Below are 16,637 nucleotides of genomic sequence, written 5' to 3'. Positions count from 1 at the left end.
GCCACAAAGTAAATATAAAAATGTCCTTTTGAAATTTGGGTCTGTAGTAGTAATTGGTGCCTTCCAGCGAAAATTGGTTTCCCCCCCGCCATTTTATTTTTCTCCTTGTCGTTAAGCCGTAAAGCATCTGATGTGAAATGTTGTCTCTTTTGTGTTGGGGGAGGGGGTGTGGCCTGAGTGCAGACCTGTCATATGCTGTAAAAAGCCCATTCTTTTCTGCCTTCAGGGTGTGGGAACCACCATCACAGTGTCACAGGTATGTTACGATCTCTCTCCTCATCTGCTCTGTGTTTTCCCTGTTGTCGTATGTCCATGTTCTATGATAATCATCTATGTTTTCTCAATACACAGTGGCAGGCAACTGTTCACATGGGACAAGATATATAGATGTATGTACAGTGGGGCAAAAAAAGTATTTAGTCAGCCACCAATTGTGCAAGTTCTCCCACTTAAAGAGATGAGAGAGGCCTGTAATTTTCATCATAGGTACACTTCAACTATGACAGACAAAATGAGAAAAAAAATCCAGAAAATCACATTGTAGGATTTTTTATGACTTTATTTGCAAATTATGGTGGAAAATAAGTATTTGGTCAATAACAAAAGTGTATCTCAATACTACTGTTATATACCCTTTGTTGGCAATGACAGAGGTCAAACGTTTTCTGTAAGTCTTCACAAGGTTTTCACGGCGGTGTGTTTGGGATCATTGTCATGCTGAAAGAACCAGCCACGTTTCATCTTCTTCTGCATCATCCAAATGCTCTCTAGCAAACTTCAGACGGGCCGGGACATGTACTGGCTTAAGCAGGGGGACACGTCTGGCACTGCAGGATTTGAGTCCCTGGCGGCGTAGTGTGTTACTGATGGTAGGCTTTGTTACTTTGGTCCCAGCTCTCTGCAGGTCATTCACTAGGTCCCCCCGTGTGGTTCTGGGATTTTTGCTTACCGTTCTTGTGATCATTTTGACCCCACGGGGTGAGATCTTGCGTGGAGCCCCAGATCGAGGGAGATTATCAGTGGTCTTGTATGTCTTCCATTTCTTAATAATTGATACCACAGTTGATTTCTTCAAACCAAGCTGCTTACCTATTGCAGATTCAGTCTTCCCAGCCTGGTGCAGGTCTACAATTTTGTTTCTGATGTCCTTTGACAGCTCTTTGGTCTTGGCCATAGTGGAGTTTGGAGTGTGACTGTTTGAGGTTGTGGACAGGTGTCTTTTATTTTTATTTTATTTATTTTTTATTTTACCTTTATTTTACTAGGCAAGTCAGTTAAGAACAAATTCTTATTTTCAATGACGGCCTAGGAACAGTGGGTTAACTGCCTGTTCAGGGGCAGAACGACAGATTTGTACCTTGTCAGCTCGGGGATTTGAACTTGCAACCTTCCGGTTACTAGTCCAACGCTCTAACCACTAGGCTACCCTAGTTCAAACAGGTGCCATTAACACAGGTAACGAGTGGAGGACAGAGGAGCCTCTTAAAGAAGAAGTTACAGGTCTGTGAGAGCCAGAAATCTTGCTTGTTTGTAGGTGACCAAATACTTATTTTCCACCATAATTTGCAAATAAATTCATAAAATATGCTACAATGTGGTTTTCTGGATTTGTTTTCCTCATTTTGTCTGTCATAGTTGAAGTGTACCTATGATGAAAATTACAGGCCTCTCTCATCTTTTTAAGTGGGAGAACTTGCACATTTGGTGGCTGACTAAATACTTTTTTGCCCCACTGTACAATATAGAAAAAACATTCAAAAAATCCACACAGCCACATACATGCACGCGCACAGACAACCACTAACAGTCTTCATGACAGTTGCATGCAGTTTTACATAGACTACACAGCAGACTACAGAGCAGACTACAGAGCAGACTACAGAGCAGACTATAGAGCAGACTACAGAGCAGACTACAGAGCAGACTACAGAGCATACTGCAGAGCAGACTACAGAACAGACTACAGAGCAGACTACAGAGCAGACTGCAGAACAGACTGCAGAACAGACTACAGAGCAGACTACAAAGCAGACTACAGAGCAGACTGCAGAGCAGACTACAGAGCAGACTACAGAGCAGACTACAGAGCAGACTACAGAACAGACTACAGAGCAGGCACTGGCTCCCTTCGTATGGAAGAAGAAGGAGCACCATGGATATGTCACTACACATATTATATACAGGTAGTGGTCACTCTCAATGGATCAGAGCCCCTCACCTGTAGCCTGCCGGACAGATCTACCAACCTTTTGGCTGTCTTACTTTACAGCTTTGTTTGAGTTAGTGGGAGTCTCTGAAGTAGACATTATCCATTAGGTTGTATGAACATCTCAGACAGAACATCAATCTAACGTGGTTGACAGGGGGGAGTCTATTGGCCTGGGGTGAGGAGGAGGAGAGGAGGAGCGGAGGAGAGGAGATGCTAGTGAATTATTGAGCGCAGCTGTTTGGTTTCTCTCTCTGGTGAGTTGGGGGGAGAGGCCGGAGTTGTCAGGTCCCGGTATGGAGCAATACGTCTCAGACTCCCTCTTTCTGTGCTCTCTCTGTTATAATGTATCTACCTCTCTCTCTCTCTCTCTCTCTCTCTCTCTCTCTCTCTCTGTCTCTCTCTCTTTCTCTCTCTCTCACCCTCCCTCTTTCTGTGCTCTCTCTGTTATACTGTATCGACCTCTCTCGCTGTGTCTCTCTCTCTGTCTCTCTCTCTCTCTCTCTCTCTCTCTCTCTCTCTCTATCCCTCTCTCACCCTCCCTCTTCCTGTGCCCTCTCTGTGCTCTCATATGTATTCTCTCTCTTTCTCTTTCTCTCCATCTTTCTCCTTCCCCCTCTCTCAGAGGTCAGATGACTTCCTCTGTTTATCTGTCTCTCACAGATTGTGTTTTAGGCTAGGTAGCCTAGCGGGTAGAGAGGTGAGCCAGCAGCCGGAGGGTTTCCAGTTCGAATGCCAGGTCTGATGAGGAAATCATTTGACGGGAAGCAAGCTGGCAGCCGGAGGGTTGCCTGTATCAAATCCTAGATGCTATCGCCTGCCGTTGTGCCCTTGAGCACAGCACATAACCTCCGACAATAACTGTATCATAAGGCACCCAGTGTAACAGTCCCCTGCTCCAACCTCTATATGTCTGTAACAGTCCCCTGATCCAGCCTCTATATGTCTGTAACAGTCCCCTGATCCAGCCTCTATATGTCTGTAACAGTCCCCTGATCCAGCCTCTATATGTCTGTAACAGTCCCCTGATCCAGCCTCTATATGTCTGTAACAGTCCCCTGCTCCAACCTCTCCAACCTCTATATGTCTGTAACAGTCCCCTGCTCCAACCTCTATATGTCTGTAACAGTCCCCTGCTCCAACCTCTATATGTCTGTAACAGTCCCCTGCTCCAACCTCTATATGTATGTAACAGTCCCCTGCTCCAACCTCTCCAACCTCTATATGTCTGTAACAGTCCCCTGCTCCAACCTCTATATGTCTGTAACAGTCCCCTGCTCCAACCTCTATATGTCTGTAACAGTCCCCTGCTCCAACCTCTATATGTATGTAACAGTCCCCTTCTCCAACCTCTCCAAACTCTATATGTCTGTAACAGTCACCTGCTCCAACCTCTCCAACCTCTATATGTCTGTAACAGTCCCCTGCTCCAACCTCTCCAACCTCTATATGTCTGTAACAGTCCCCTGCTCCAACCTCTCCAACCTCTATATGTCTGTAACAGTCCCCTGCTCCAACCTCTATATGTCTGTAACAGTCCCCTGCTCCAACCTCTCCAACCTCTATATGTCTGTAACAGTCCCCTGCTCCAACCTCTCCAACCTCTATATGTCCGTAACAGTCCCCTGCTCCAACCTCTATATGTCTGTAACAGTCCCCTGCTCCAACCTCTCCAACCTCTATATGTCTGTAACAGTCCCCTGCTCCAACCTCTATATGTCTGTAACAGTCCCCTGCTCCAACCTCTCCAACCTCTATATGTCTGTAACAGCCCCCTGCTCCAACCTCTATATGTCTGTAACAGTCCCCTGCTCCAACCTCTCCAACATCTATATGTCTGTAACAGTCCCCTGCTCCAACCTCTATATGTCTGTAACAGTCCCCTGCTCCAACCTCTCCAACCTCTATATGTCTGTAACAGTCCCCTGATCCAGCCTCTATATGTCTGTAACAGTCCCCTGCTCCAACCTCTATATGTCTGTAACAGCCCCCTGCTCCAACCTCTCCAACCTCTATATGTCTGTAACAGTCCCCTGCTCCAACCTCTATATGTCTGTAACAGCCCCCTGCTCCAACCTCTATATGTCTGTAACAGTCCCCTGCTCCAACCTCTCCAACCTCTATATGTCTGTAACAGTCACCTGCTCCAACCTCTCCAACCTCTATATGTCTGTAACAGTCCCCTGATCCAGCCTCTATATGTCTGTAACAGTCCCCTGCTCCAACCTCTATATGTCTGTAACAGCCCCCTGCTCCAACCTCTCCAACCTCTATATGTCTGTAACAGTCCCCTGCTCCAACCTCTATATGTCTGTAACAGCCCCCTGCTCCAACCTCTATATGTCTGTAACAGTCCCCTGCTCCAACCTCTATATGTCTGTAACAGCCCCCTGCTCCAACCTCTATATGTCTGTAACAGTCCCCCTGCTCCAACCTCTCCAACCTCTATATGTCTGTAACAGTCCCCTGCTCCAACCTCTATATGTCTGTAACAGTCCCCTGCTCCAACCTCTATATGTCTGTAACAGTCCCCTGCTCCAACCTCTATATGTCTGTAACAGTCCCCTGCTCCAACCTCTATATGTATGTAACAGTCCCCTGCTCCAACCTCTATATGTCTGTAACAGTCCCCTGCTCCAACCTCTATATGTCTGTAACAGTCCCCTGCTCCAACCTCTCCAACCTCTATATGTCTGTAACAGTCCCCTGCTCCAACCTCTATATGTCTGTAACAGTCCCCTGCTCCAACCTCTCCAACCTCTATATGTCTGTAACAGTCCCCTGCTCCAACCTCTCCAACCTCTATATGTCTGTAACAGTCCCCTGCTCCAACCTCTATATGTCTGTAACAGTCCCCTGCTCCAACCTCTATATGTCTGTAACAGTCCCCTGCTCCAACCTCTCCCTGCTCCAACCTCTATATGTCTGTAACAGTCCCCTGCTCCAACCTCTCTATATGTCTGTAACAGTCCCCTGCTCCAACCTCTCCAACCTCTATATGCCCCCTGCTCCAACCTCTATATGTCTGTAACAGTCCCCTGTAACTCCAACCCCCTGCTCCAACCTCTATATGTCTCCAACAGTAACAGTAACAGTCCCCCCTGCTCCAACCTCTATATGTCTGTAACAGTCCCCTGCTCCAACCTCTCCAACCTCTATATGTCTGTAACAGCCCCTGCTCCAACCTCTATATGTCTGTAACAGTCCCCTGCTCCAACCTCTCCAACATCTATATGTCTGTAACAGTCCCCTGCTCCAACCTCTATATGTCTGTAACAGTCCCCTGCTCCAACCTCTCCAACCTCTATATGTCTGTAACAGTCCCCTGATCCAGCCTCTATATGTCTGTAACAGTCCCCTGCTCCAACCTCTATATGTCTGTAACAGCCCCTGCTCCAACCTCTCCAACCTCTATATGTCTGTAACAGTCCCCTGCTCCAACCTCTATATGTCTGTAACAGCCCCCTGCTCCAACCTCTATATGTCTGTAACAGTCCCCTGCTCCAACCTCTCCAACCTCTATATGTCTGTAACAGTCCCCTGCTCCAACCTCTCCAACCTCTATATGTCTGTAACAGTCCCCTGATCCAGCCTCTATATGTCTGTAACAGTCCCCTGCTCCAACCTCTATATGTCTGTAACAGCCCCCTGCTCCAACCTCTCCAACCTCTATATGTCTGTAACAGTCCCCTGCTCCAACCTCTATATGTCTGTAACAGCCCCCTGCTCCAACCTCTATATGTCTGTAACAGTCCCCTGCTCCAACCTCTATATGTCTGTAACAGCCCCCTGCTCCAACCTCTATATGTCTGTAACAGTCCCCTGCTCCAACCCTCCAAATCCTCTATATGTCTGTAACAGTCCCCTGCTCCAACCTCTATATGTCTGTAACAGTCCCCTGCTCCAACCTCTATATGTCTGTAACAGTCCCCTGCTCCAACCTCTATATGTCTGTAACAGTCCCCTGCTCCAACCTCTCCAACCTCTATATGTCTGTAACAGTCCCCTGCTCCAACCTCTATATGTCTGTAACAGTCCCCTGCTCCAACCTCTATATGTCTGTAACAGTCCCCTGCTCCAACCTCTATATGTCTGTAACAGTCCCCTGCTCCAACCTCTATATGTCTGTAACAGTCCCCTGCTCCAACCTCTCTCTGTAACAGTCCCCTGCTCCAACCTCTATATGTCTGTAACAGTCCCCTGCTCCAACCTCTCTGTAACAAACCTCTATATGTCTGTAACTGTAGTCCCCTGCTCCAACCTCTAGTCCCCTGCTCCACCTCTCCATGTCTGTAACAGTCCCCTGCTCCAACCTCTATATGTCTGTAACAGTCCCCTGCTCCAACCTCTATATGTCTGTAACAGCCCCTGCTCCAACCTCCAACCTCTATATGTCTGTAACAGTCCCCTGCTCCAACCTCTATATGTCTGTAACAGCCCCCTGCTCCAACCTCTATATGTCTGTAACAGTCCCCTGCTCCAACCTCTCCAACCTCTATATGTCTGTAACAGTCACCTGCTCCAACCTCTCCAACCTCTATATGTCTGTAACAGTCCCCAACCTGATCCAGCCTCTATATGTCTGTAACAGTCCCCTGCTCCAACCTCTATATGTCTGTAACAGTCCCCTGCTCCAACCTCTCCAACCTCTATATGTCTGTAACAGTCCCTGCTCCAACCTCTATATGTCTGTAACAGCCCCCTGCTCCAACCTCTATATGTCTGTAACAGTCCCCTGCTCCAACCTCTATATGTCTGTAACAGCCCCCTGCTCCAACCTCTATGTCTGTAACAGTCCCCCTGCTCCAACCTCTCCAACCTCTATATGTCTGTAACAGTCCCCTGCTCCAACCTCTATATGTCTGTAACAGTCCCAACCTGCTCCAACCTCTATATGTCTGTAACAGTCCCCTGCTCCAACCTCTATATGTCTGTAACAGTCCCTGCTCCACCTCTATATGTCTGTAACTCCCTGCTCCAACCTCTATATGTCTGTAACAGTCCCTGCTCCAACCTCTATATGTCTGTAACAGTCCCCTGCTCCAACCTCTATATGTCTGTAACAGTCCCCTGCTCCAACCTCTCTGTAACAACCTCTATATGTCTGTAACAGTCCCCTGCTCCAACCTCTATATGTCTGTAACAGTCCCCTGCTCCAACCTCTCCAACCTCTATATGTCTGTAACAGTCCCCTGCTCCAACCTCTATATGTCTGTAACAGTCCCCTGCTCCAACCTCTATATGTCTGTAACAGTCCCTGCTCCAACCTCTATATGTCTGTAACAGTCCCCTGCTCCAACCTCTATATGTCTGTAACAGTCCCCTGCTCCAACCTCTCTGTAACAGTCCCCTGCTCCAACCTCTATATGTCTGTAACAGTCCCCTGCTCCAACCTCTATATGTCTGTAACAGCCCCTGCTCCAACCTCTATATGTCTGTAACAGTCCCCTGCTCCAACCTCTCAACCTCTATATGTCTGTAACAGTCCCCTGCTCCAACCTCTATATGTCTGTAACAGTCCCCCTCTCCAACTGTCTGTAACAGTCCCCAACCTGCTCTCCCTGCTCCAACCTCTCTATATGTCTGTAACAGTCCCCTGCTCCAACCTCTATATGTCTGTAACAGTCCCCTGCTCCAACCTCTATATGTCTGTAACAGTCCCCTGCTCCAACCTCTATCTATATGTCTGTAACAGTCCCCTGCTCCAACCTCTCTGTAACAGTCCCCTGCTCCAACCTCTATATGTCTGTAACAGTCCCCTGCTCCAACCTCTATATGTCTGTAACAGTCCCCTGCTCCAACCTCTATATGTCTGTAACAGTCCCCTGCTCCAACCTCTATCTATGTCTGTAACAGTCCCCTGCTCCAACCTCTATATGTCTGTAACAGTCCCCCTGCTCCAACCTGTCTGTAACAGTCCCCTGCTCCAACCTCTCTCCAACCTCTATATGTCTGTAACTCTCTCCCCCTGATCCAACCTCTATATGTCTGTAAACAGTCCCCCTGCTCCAACCTCTATATGTCTGTAACAGTCCCCTGCTCCAACCTCTATATGTCTGTAACAGCCCCTGCTCCAACCTCTATATGTCTGTAACAGTCCCCTGCTCCAACCTCTATATGTCTGTAACAGTCCCCTCCAACCCTCTATATGTCTGTAACAGTCCCCTGCTCCAACCTCTCTATATGTCTGTAACAGTCCCCCTGCTCCAACCTCTATATGTCTGTAACAGTCCCTGCTCCAACCTCTATATGTCTGTAACAGTCCCCTGCTCCAACCTCTATATGTCTGTAACAGTCCCCTGCTCCAACCTCTATATGTCTGTAACAGCCCCCTGCTCCAACCTCTATATGTCTGTAACAGTCCCCCTGCTCCAACCTCTATATGTCTGTAACAGTCCCTGCTCCAACCTCTATATGTCTGTAACAGTCCCCTGCTCAACCTCTATATGTCTGTAACAGTCCCCTGCTCCAACCTCTATATGTCTGTAACAGTCCCCTGCTCCAACCTCTATATGTCTGTAACAGTCCCCTGCTCCACCTCTATATGTCTGTAACAGTCCCCTGCTCCAACCTCCTCTCCAACCTCTATATGTCTGTAACAGTCCCCTGCTCCAACCTCTATATGTCTGTAACAGTCCCCTGCTCCAACCTCTCTATATGTCTGTAACCTGCTCCAACCTCTATATGTCCCCCTGCTCTATATGTCAACCTCTCTATATGTCTGTAACAGTCCCCCAACCTGCTCCAACCTCTATATGTCTGTAACAGTCCCTGCTCCAACCTCTATATGTCTGTAACAGTCCCCTGCTCCAACCTCTATATGTCTGTAACAGTCCCCTGCTCCAACCTCTCCAACCTCTATATGTCTGTAACAGTCCCCTGCTCCAACCTCTATATGTCTGTAACAGTCCCCTGCTCCAACCTCTCCAACCTCTATATGTCTGTAACAGTCCCCTGCTCCAACCTCTATATGTCCCCCTGCTCCAACCTCTATATGTCTGTAACAGTCCCCTGCTCCAACCTCTATATGTCTGTAACAGTCCCCTGCTCCAACCTCTATATGTCTGTAACAGTCCCCTGCTCCAACCTCCATATGTCTGTAACAGCCCCCTGCTCCAACCTCTCCAACCTCTGCCTCTGTATTTCTGGTTGTCTATGGGAGGTTGAGATAAAGCAGATGTCCCATTTCAGTTCGGACCTTGTGTCTTCTATTTCTTCACGGTTCCTTTCTTGCTTAATTCATGCATCTCCACTACCATCTCCACTAGCATCTCCAGTAGCATCTCCACTACCATCTCCACTACCATCTCCACTAGCATCTCCGCTAGCATCTCCGCTAGCATCTCCGCTAGCATCTCCGCTAACATCTCCACTAGCCTCTCCACTAGCCTCTCCACTAGCCTCTCCACTAGCATCTCCGCTAGCATCTCCACTAGCCTCTCCACTAGCATCTCCGCTAGCACCTCCACTAGCATCTCCACTAGCATCTCCGCTGGCCGTCTCTCTCTTTCCTCCTCTCTCTATTCTCCTTACAGCTCTTGAACCAGTAGCCTAGCCCGATCCGTTTTCCCAGACAAATCAATATAGTTTGGTCACTTATTTTGAGAAATGTAAAAATATATATATTCGAGAAAAGAAGGACCTTGCTCTTGCTTGCTGGATACAAAATAGGCTACAGTGTTCACAGAGTGAACTAGAGAGAAGTCCTGAGTGCTTCTCTGGTGTGATGTGATCAATAAAGGGAAATTCTGTGTTCTCCCCGCGCTCCAATGTTTATCTTTACAGTGCCATGTATTAAGTCAGAATGCCCAATGTTAGAATGTTTCCAATCAAATTCATGAATTAAGTTAGAATGTTTTCCTTTCGGGTCTAATTTGCATAAACATTGTGATTGGATGATAGCTATGGAGGTTATTGAATCAGGATAAAATTATCTCTCTTCGAGCTCATTAACGATAGAATGTTCGTATTTGAACATTGCCCGAAATGCCAGTCTCGTTGGCCAATGACAGGACTGGAAAGAAGAGGAATGTAGTTGCTGCACTGAGACAGGGTCGCCTAGTGTTTAGAGTGTAGAGGCGGCAGGGTAGCCTAGTGGTTAGAGTGTAGAGGTGGCAGGGTAGCCTAGTGGTTAGAGTGTAGAGGCGGCAGGGTAGCCTAGTGGTTAGAGTGTAGAGGTGGCAGGGTAGCCTAGTGGTTAGAGCGTTGGACTAGTAACCGAAAAGTTGCAAGTTCGAATCCCCGAGCTGACAAGGTACAAATCTGTCGTTCTACCCCTGAACAAGGCAGTTAACCCACTGTTCCTAGACCGTCATTGAAAATAAGAATTTCTTCTTAACTGACTTGCCTAGTAAAATAAATAAATAACCAGGCTTTAATAGACAGACCAATCCTGACAATCTTTAGAGAATGTGTTGTTGTGTTGTAAATGCATGAGCCTCGGTAACCATAGAAATACAATGTGTTCTGTTTCTATGGCCACAACATTGACAGTAGCTTAGTCCAAATATTATTCTCCTAGATGGAATACTCATCGCACTCTTTGGTGACAGCTGTAGAAAGATTGGTGATAGTTGGCTGGCCATCCACACGACAGTCCTGATTGGTCCTTGCAGACTCTGGGACTGGAATATGAGCGACTCTCGTCCACAATGCTTTATTTATTTATCTAATTTTGAGTTGAAATCATGACTGGCCGAAACGTCACGACTTTAACTCAGAATTAGGTCAATAAAACATCAAGATTTTAATTGTGAGCAAGAGTCGCTCTTGTTTACTTCAGAATGCTTCTTTTTGATTTGTTTGGTTGCACCTCGTCTCACGTTCGGTTGAATGCCTCCTACTCCTCTCCAGGGGCGGGGACAACCTGAAGTAATGTTTTTTCAAAATGGTGGACAATGTCTGACTCACTACATTATTTCCCCTTTATCTCTCATCCTTCTCTCTCTCTCTCTCGCTCTCTCTCTCTCTAATCCCTTTCCTGGAACTTGCCGATGTCCTACTCAGGTGTCCAATTGGTTCGGCAACAAGAGGATCCGGTACAAGAAGAACATCGGCAAGTTCCAGGAGGAGGCTAACCTCTATGCAGCCAAGACAGCGGTGACAGCAACCCACGCTGTGGCAGCAGCCATCCACAACAGCCAGGCCAACTCACCCACCACGCCCAACTCTGGTAGGCACACTTGGTGGTAAGACCAGAGTCGTATGTATATGTTGCGGTAAATGTGTAAAAACACGGTAACATATATATATAGATTTGGATAGTAACACAGGAAGTGGTGTTCGATACTTAACAAAGTGATGATTTCTGGTTTCGCTGTTATTGCTGCTTCCTTGTTTCTTGTTTTTTCCTACTCTTGTGATTTATTCATTTTTCTTTTGTTATTTTGTTTTCATTGTTTCACTTATTCAACTTTCTAAGAAGTAATATATTGTAGACGAGGGGTATCAAACATACGGCCCATGGGATCCAAAAAAATAAATAAAACCGTCTATATACATTTAAAAAATAAATGAAAACTGTGTATAAATTATATTGGACCTACATTTATACAGTATTTTCACTCGGTCCAGGTTGCTAACAATCACTGAAATGAAAGCTAGACAGTCAAGGAGCATAAAAAATTCCCCAAACTATGGTTAGAGGGCTATTTTTTTTCTCACCATTTTGACTGACAATTGTTTGGTCCATTTTGACTGCAAGGAAATATAACACATTTTGAATACGACCCTCCAGACCTCTGTAAAGACTGAATGAGGCCCGCGGAGCCAGAGTGAGTTTGACACCCCTGTGACTGTGGTACTGCTAGGGATAGTTGGGTGGCTGGTTGCTAGGGGTAGTTAGGTGGGTGGTTGCTAGGGGTAGTTGGGTGGCTGGTTGCTAGGGGTAGTGGGGTGTGTGGTTGCTAGGGGTAGTTGGGTGGGTGGTGGGCGGTAGGGAGAGAGGGAGGGACATCTGGCATTGTTTGTTAAAATTGCAAATGACAATTAAATTTTGATAATAAAAATCAACACAACAAATTATTAAAATGTTCACGCTCTGAAGTCAAATCAAATCAAACCTAAGCCCATGTTTTTTTATTTTTTTAATCTTCATTTAATATTCTATAGCAGTGCTTACAATTCCAATACAATTGATGTAGGCAATGAGACTCGGGGCTTAATGAAGTCATGATGGGAGGTTTTCAAGTCCCTTCCATTTTCTGTTATCCAGGCTTCCAGATGAAAGATGAGGAATTTCAACTGGACTCTGCCGAGAGCAAAAACTCCCTTTTAACCAACATGTTCACCGCCGGTACTGGTTCTCTTTTAGGAAACCTTTTATGTGTTGTGGTCATTCATCCCACCTAGAACTGGTCCTTCCATCGGTCCCTTCTCACACCCCCGACCATAGTGGAAGCTTGTCTCCCTCTCCAACACCTCAACCTGAATTCAATTGGTTTCATTTAGGATATGAGTACGATAGTTCCTGTTTAGGTTGCTTCATTTAGGATATGAGTACACTAGTTCCTGTTTAGGGTGCTTCATTTAGGATATGAGTACACTAGTTCCTGTTTAGGTTGCTTCATTTAGGATATGAGTACGCTAGTTCCTGTTTAGGTTGCTTCATTTAGGATATGAGTACGCTAGTTCCTGCTTAGGTTGCTTCATTTAGGATATGAGTACGCTAGTTCCTGTTTAGGTTGCTTCATTTAGGATATGAGTACACTAGTTCCTGTTTAGGGTGCTTCATTTAGGATATGAGTACGCTAGTTCCTGTTTAGGTTGCTTCATTTAGGATATGAGTACGCTAGTTCCTGTTTAGGGTGCTTCATTTAGGATATGAGTACGCTAGTTCCTGTTTAGGTTGCTTCATTTAGGATATGAGTACGCTAGTTCCTGTTTAGGTTGCTTCATTTAGGATATGAGTACACTAGTTCCTGTTTAGGTTGCTTCATTTAGGATATGAGTACACTAGTTCCTGTTTAGGTTGCTTCATTTAGGATACGAGTACGCTAGTTCCTGTTTAGGTTGCTTCATTTAGGATATGAGTACACTAGTTCCTGTTTAGGTTGCTTCATTTAGGATATGAGTACGCTAGTTCCTGTTTAGGTTGCTTCATTTAGGATACGAGTACACTAGTTCTTGTTTCATCTCCCTTCCCTCTGTCCTTATTCTCTGTTTTCATCTCTCTTTCTTTTGTCCTTACTCTCTCTGTTTTCATTTCTCTTCCCTCGGTCCTTACTCTCTCTGTTTTCATCTCCCTTCCCTCGGTCCTTACTCTCTCTGTTTTCATCTCTCTTTCTTTTGTCCTTACTCTCTCTGTTTTCATCTCTCTTCCCTCGGTCCTTACTCTCTCTGTTTTCATTTCTCTTCCCTCGTCCTTATTCTCTCTGTTTTCATCTCTCTTCCCTCGGTCCTTACTCTCTATGTTTTCATTTCTCTTCCCTCGGTTTTTAATCTCTCTGTTTTCATCTCTCTTCCCTCGGTCCTTACTCTCTCTGTTTTCATTTCTCTTCCCTCGGTCCTTATTCTCTCTGTTTTCATCTCTCTTCCCTCGGTCCTTACTCTCTCTGTTTTCATCTCTCTTCCCTCGGTCCTTACTCTCTCTGTTTTCATCTCTCTTCCCTCGGTCCTTACTCTCTCTGTTTTCATCTCTCTTCCCTCGGTCCTTATTCTCTCTGTTTTCATCTCTCTTCCCTCGGTCCTTATTCTCTCTGTTTTCATCTCTCTTCCCTCGGTCCTTATTCTCTCTGTTTTCATCTCTCTTCCCTCGGTCCTTACTCTCTCTGTTTTCATCTCTTTCTTTTGTCCTTTCTATATCTACAGTCTTCTTGTTTTGGATAGTTTAGTTGTTCGGATGTATGGATCAGTGAGTGTAATGTAGTGGGACGTTGCCCCTAGACGCATATCTTGGGGTCAGTTTAGCACTTCCCCCACTAATGGTTAAGATTAGGATTGGGTAAAGGGAAGCTGATCCTAGATCTGTATGTGTTCTCATATTCAGCTACTTCCATCTCTCCTCTCCAGGTTCCTCTGCCTCTTTTAGCCTCCCTAACTCTGGGGACATGTTCATGAGCATGCAGAGTCTGAATGGGGCCTCTTACCAGGGGGCTCAAGTCGGAGCTAATGTGCAGTCACAGGTAGGTCAGGGTGAGAGGTCAGGAAGAGAGGTCAGGGTTCAAGGCTTACTTAAGGGTCACATACTATTGACTGTACTAGGTTTGGGGTCAATACCCTTTTAAAAAAAAAATTGGAGTCATTCCATGAATTGGAATAATGGAGACACTTTGGCCTTCACTTTCTCTGAGGATTTCGTTGAATTCATGGAATGATTTTGAGTTTGAATGAGATTGGACTTCAACTCAAAACCGTAGCAATTCATTGATAGTCGACTGGTAATGTCCAGTCTGGGTACAGCAGGACATTATACTGTAGGTTATGCAGCTTGAATATTTATTATCTTAGAAGGTGTTCGTCAGGTGTAAGAAATATGGCTTTAGATATTATAGACCTTTTGACATATTTCTGTATTTCTATATGACAGTATATTGTAGATTACAGGTTCTGTTATTTGAGAAGGTCGAGTGTCTGGCTTTGACTTGAGCTCTTGGGCTGGGATTCCCCACTTTCTATACTTACCTGTCCCGTGTCTGTTCTATACTGTCCCATGTCTGTTCTGTTCTTTACTGTCTCATGTCTGTTCTGTTCTATACTGTCTCATGTCTGTTCTGTTCTATACTGTCTCATGTCTGTTCTGTTCTATACTGTCTCATGTCTGTTCTGTTCTATACTGTCTCATGTCTGTTCTTTACTGTCTCATGTCTGTTCTTTCTTTTCATGTCTGTTCTGTTCTATACTGTCTCATGTCTGTTCTATACTGTCTCATGTCTGTTCTATACTGTCCCATGTCTGTTCTTTATTTTACTGTCTCATGTCTGTTCTTTACTGTCCCATGTCTGTTCTTTACTGTCTCATGTCTCTTCTTTACTGTCTCATGTCTGTTCTGTTCTATACTGTCTCATGTCTGTTCTATACTGTCTCATGTCTGTCCAGTTCTATACTGTCTCATGTCTGTTCTATACTGTCTCATGTCTGTTCTATACTGTCTCATGTCTGTTCTTTACTGTCCCATGTCTGTTCTTTATTTTACTGTCTCATGTCTGTTCTTTACTGTCCCATGTCTGTTCTTTATTTTACTGTCTCATGTCTGTTCTTTACTGTCCCATGTCTGTTCTTTACTGTCTCATGTCTGGTCTGTTCTATACTGTCTCATGTCTGTTCTTTACTGTCTCATGTCTGTTCTTTACTGTCTCATGTCTGTTCTGTTCTATACTGTCTCATGTCTGTTCTATACTGTCTCATGTCTGTTCTTTATTTTACTGTCTCATGTCTGTTCTTTACTGTCCCATGTCTGTTCTTTATTTTACTGTCTCATGTCTGTTCTTTACTGTCCCATGTCTGTTCTTTATTTTACTGTCTCATGTCTGTTCTTTACTGTTCCATGTCTGTTCTGTACTGTCCCTTGTCTGTTCTTTACTGTCCCATGTCTGTTCTATACTGTCCCATGTCTGTTCTATACTGTCCCATGTCTGTTCTTTACTGTCCCATGTCTGTTCTTTACTTTACTGTCCCTTGTCTGTTCTTTACTGTCCCATGTCTGTTCTTTACTTTACTGTCCCATGTCTGTTCTGTTCTTTACTGTTCCATGTCTGTTCTTTACTGTTCCATGTCTGTTCTGTACTGTCCCTTGTCTGTTCTATACTGTCCCATGTCTGTTCTATACTGTCCCATGTCTGTTCTTTACTGTCCCATGTCTGTTCTTTACTTTACTGTCCCATGTCTGTTCTTTTCTGTCCCATGTCTGTTCTGTTCTTTACTGTCCCATGTCTGTTCTTTACCGTCCCATGTCTGTTCTATACTGTCCCATGTCTGTTCTTTACTGTCCCATGTCTGTTCTATACTGTCCCATGTCTGTTCTATACTGTCCCATGTCTGTTCTTTACTGTTCCATGTCTGTTCTTTACTGTCCCATGTCTGTTCTTTACTGTTCCATGTCTGTTCTTTACTGTCCCATATCTGTTCTTTACTGTCTCATGTCTGTTCTTTACTGTCCCATGTCTGGTCTGTTCTATACTGTCTCATGTCTGTTCTTTACTGTCCCTTGTCTGGTCTGTTCTATACTGTCTCATGTCTGTTCTATACTGTCCCATGTCTGTTCTGTACTGTCCCATGTCTGTTCTATACTGTCCCATGTCTGTTCTTTACTGTCTCATGTCTGTTCTGTTCTATACTGTCCCATGTATGTTCTGTTCTTTACTGTCCCATGTCTGTTCTGTTCTATACTGTCTCATGTCTGTTCTGTTCTTTACTGTCCCATGTCTGTTTTATACTGTCCCATGTCTGTTACTGTCCCATGTCTGTTCTATACTGTCCCATGTCTGTTCTTTAC

At 45.2% G+C, this 16,637-nt stretch overlaps 1 protein-coding gene across 5 annotated transcripts in view; it reads left to right on the top strand.

The window, feature by feature from the left end:
* LOC115126271 (pre-B-cell leukemia transcription factor 3-like) overlaps nucleotides 1-16,637 on the top strand; it is a 172,890-nt gene that overhangs the window by 139,475 nt on the left and 16,778 nt on the right. Inside the window, exons 6-9 of one of the 5 annotated variants that reach the window (XM_065017200.1) lie at nucleotides 227-256; nucleotides 11,213-11,378; nucleotides 12,420-12,500; nucleotides 14,216-14,328. In XM_065017200.1, coding sequence (XP_064873272.1) covers nucleotides 227-256; nucleotides 11,213-11,378; nucleotides 12,420-12,500; nucleotides 14,216-14,328 — 390 coding nt within the window. The remainder of the gene's footprint in view (nucleotides 1-226; nucleotides 257-11,212; nucleotides 11,379-12,419; nucleotides 12,501-14,215; nucleotides 14,329-16,637) is intronic. The other 4 variants (XM_065017201.1, XM_065017202.1, XM_065017204.1 and 1 more) reach the window with 4 other exon arrangements.

The sequence above is a fragment of the Oncorhynchus nerka genome, linkage group LG4 (assembly GCF_034236695.1).
Source record: "Oncorhynchus nerka isolate Pitt River linkage group LG4, Oner_Uvic_2.0, whole genome shotgun sequence".
Classification (NCBI taxonomy): domain Eukaryota; kingdom Metazoa; phylum Chordata; class Actinopteri; order Salmoniformes; family Salmonidae; genus Oncorhynchus; species Oncorhynchus nerka.
The sequence above is the reverse complement of the archived record's forward strand: the minus strand, read 5'-3'. Positions and strand labels throughout refer to the sequence as shown.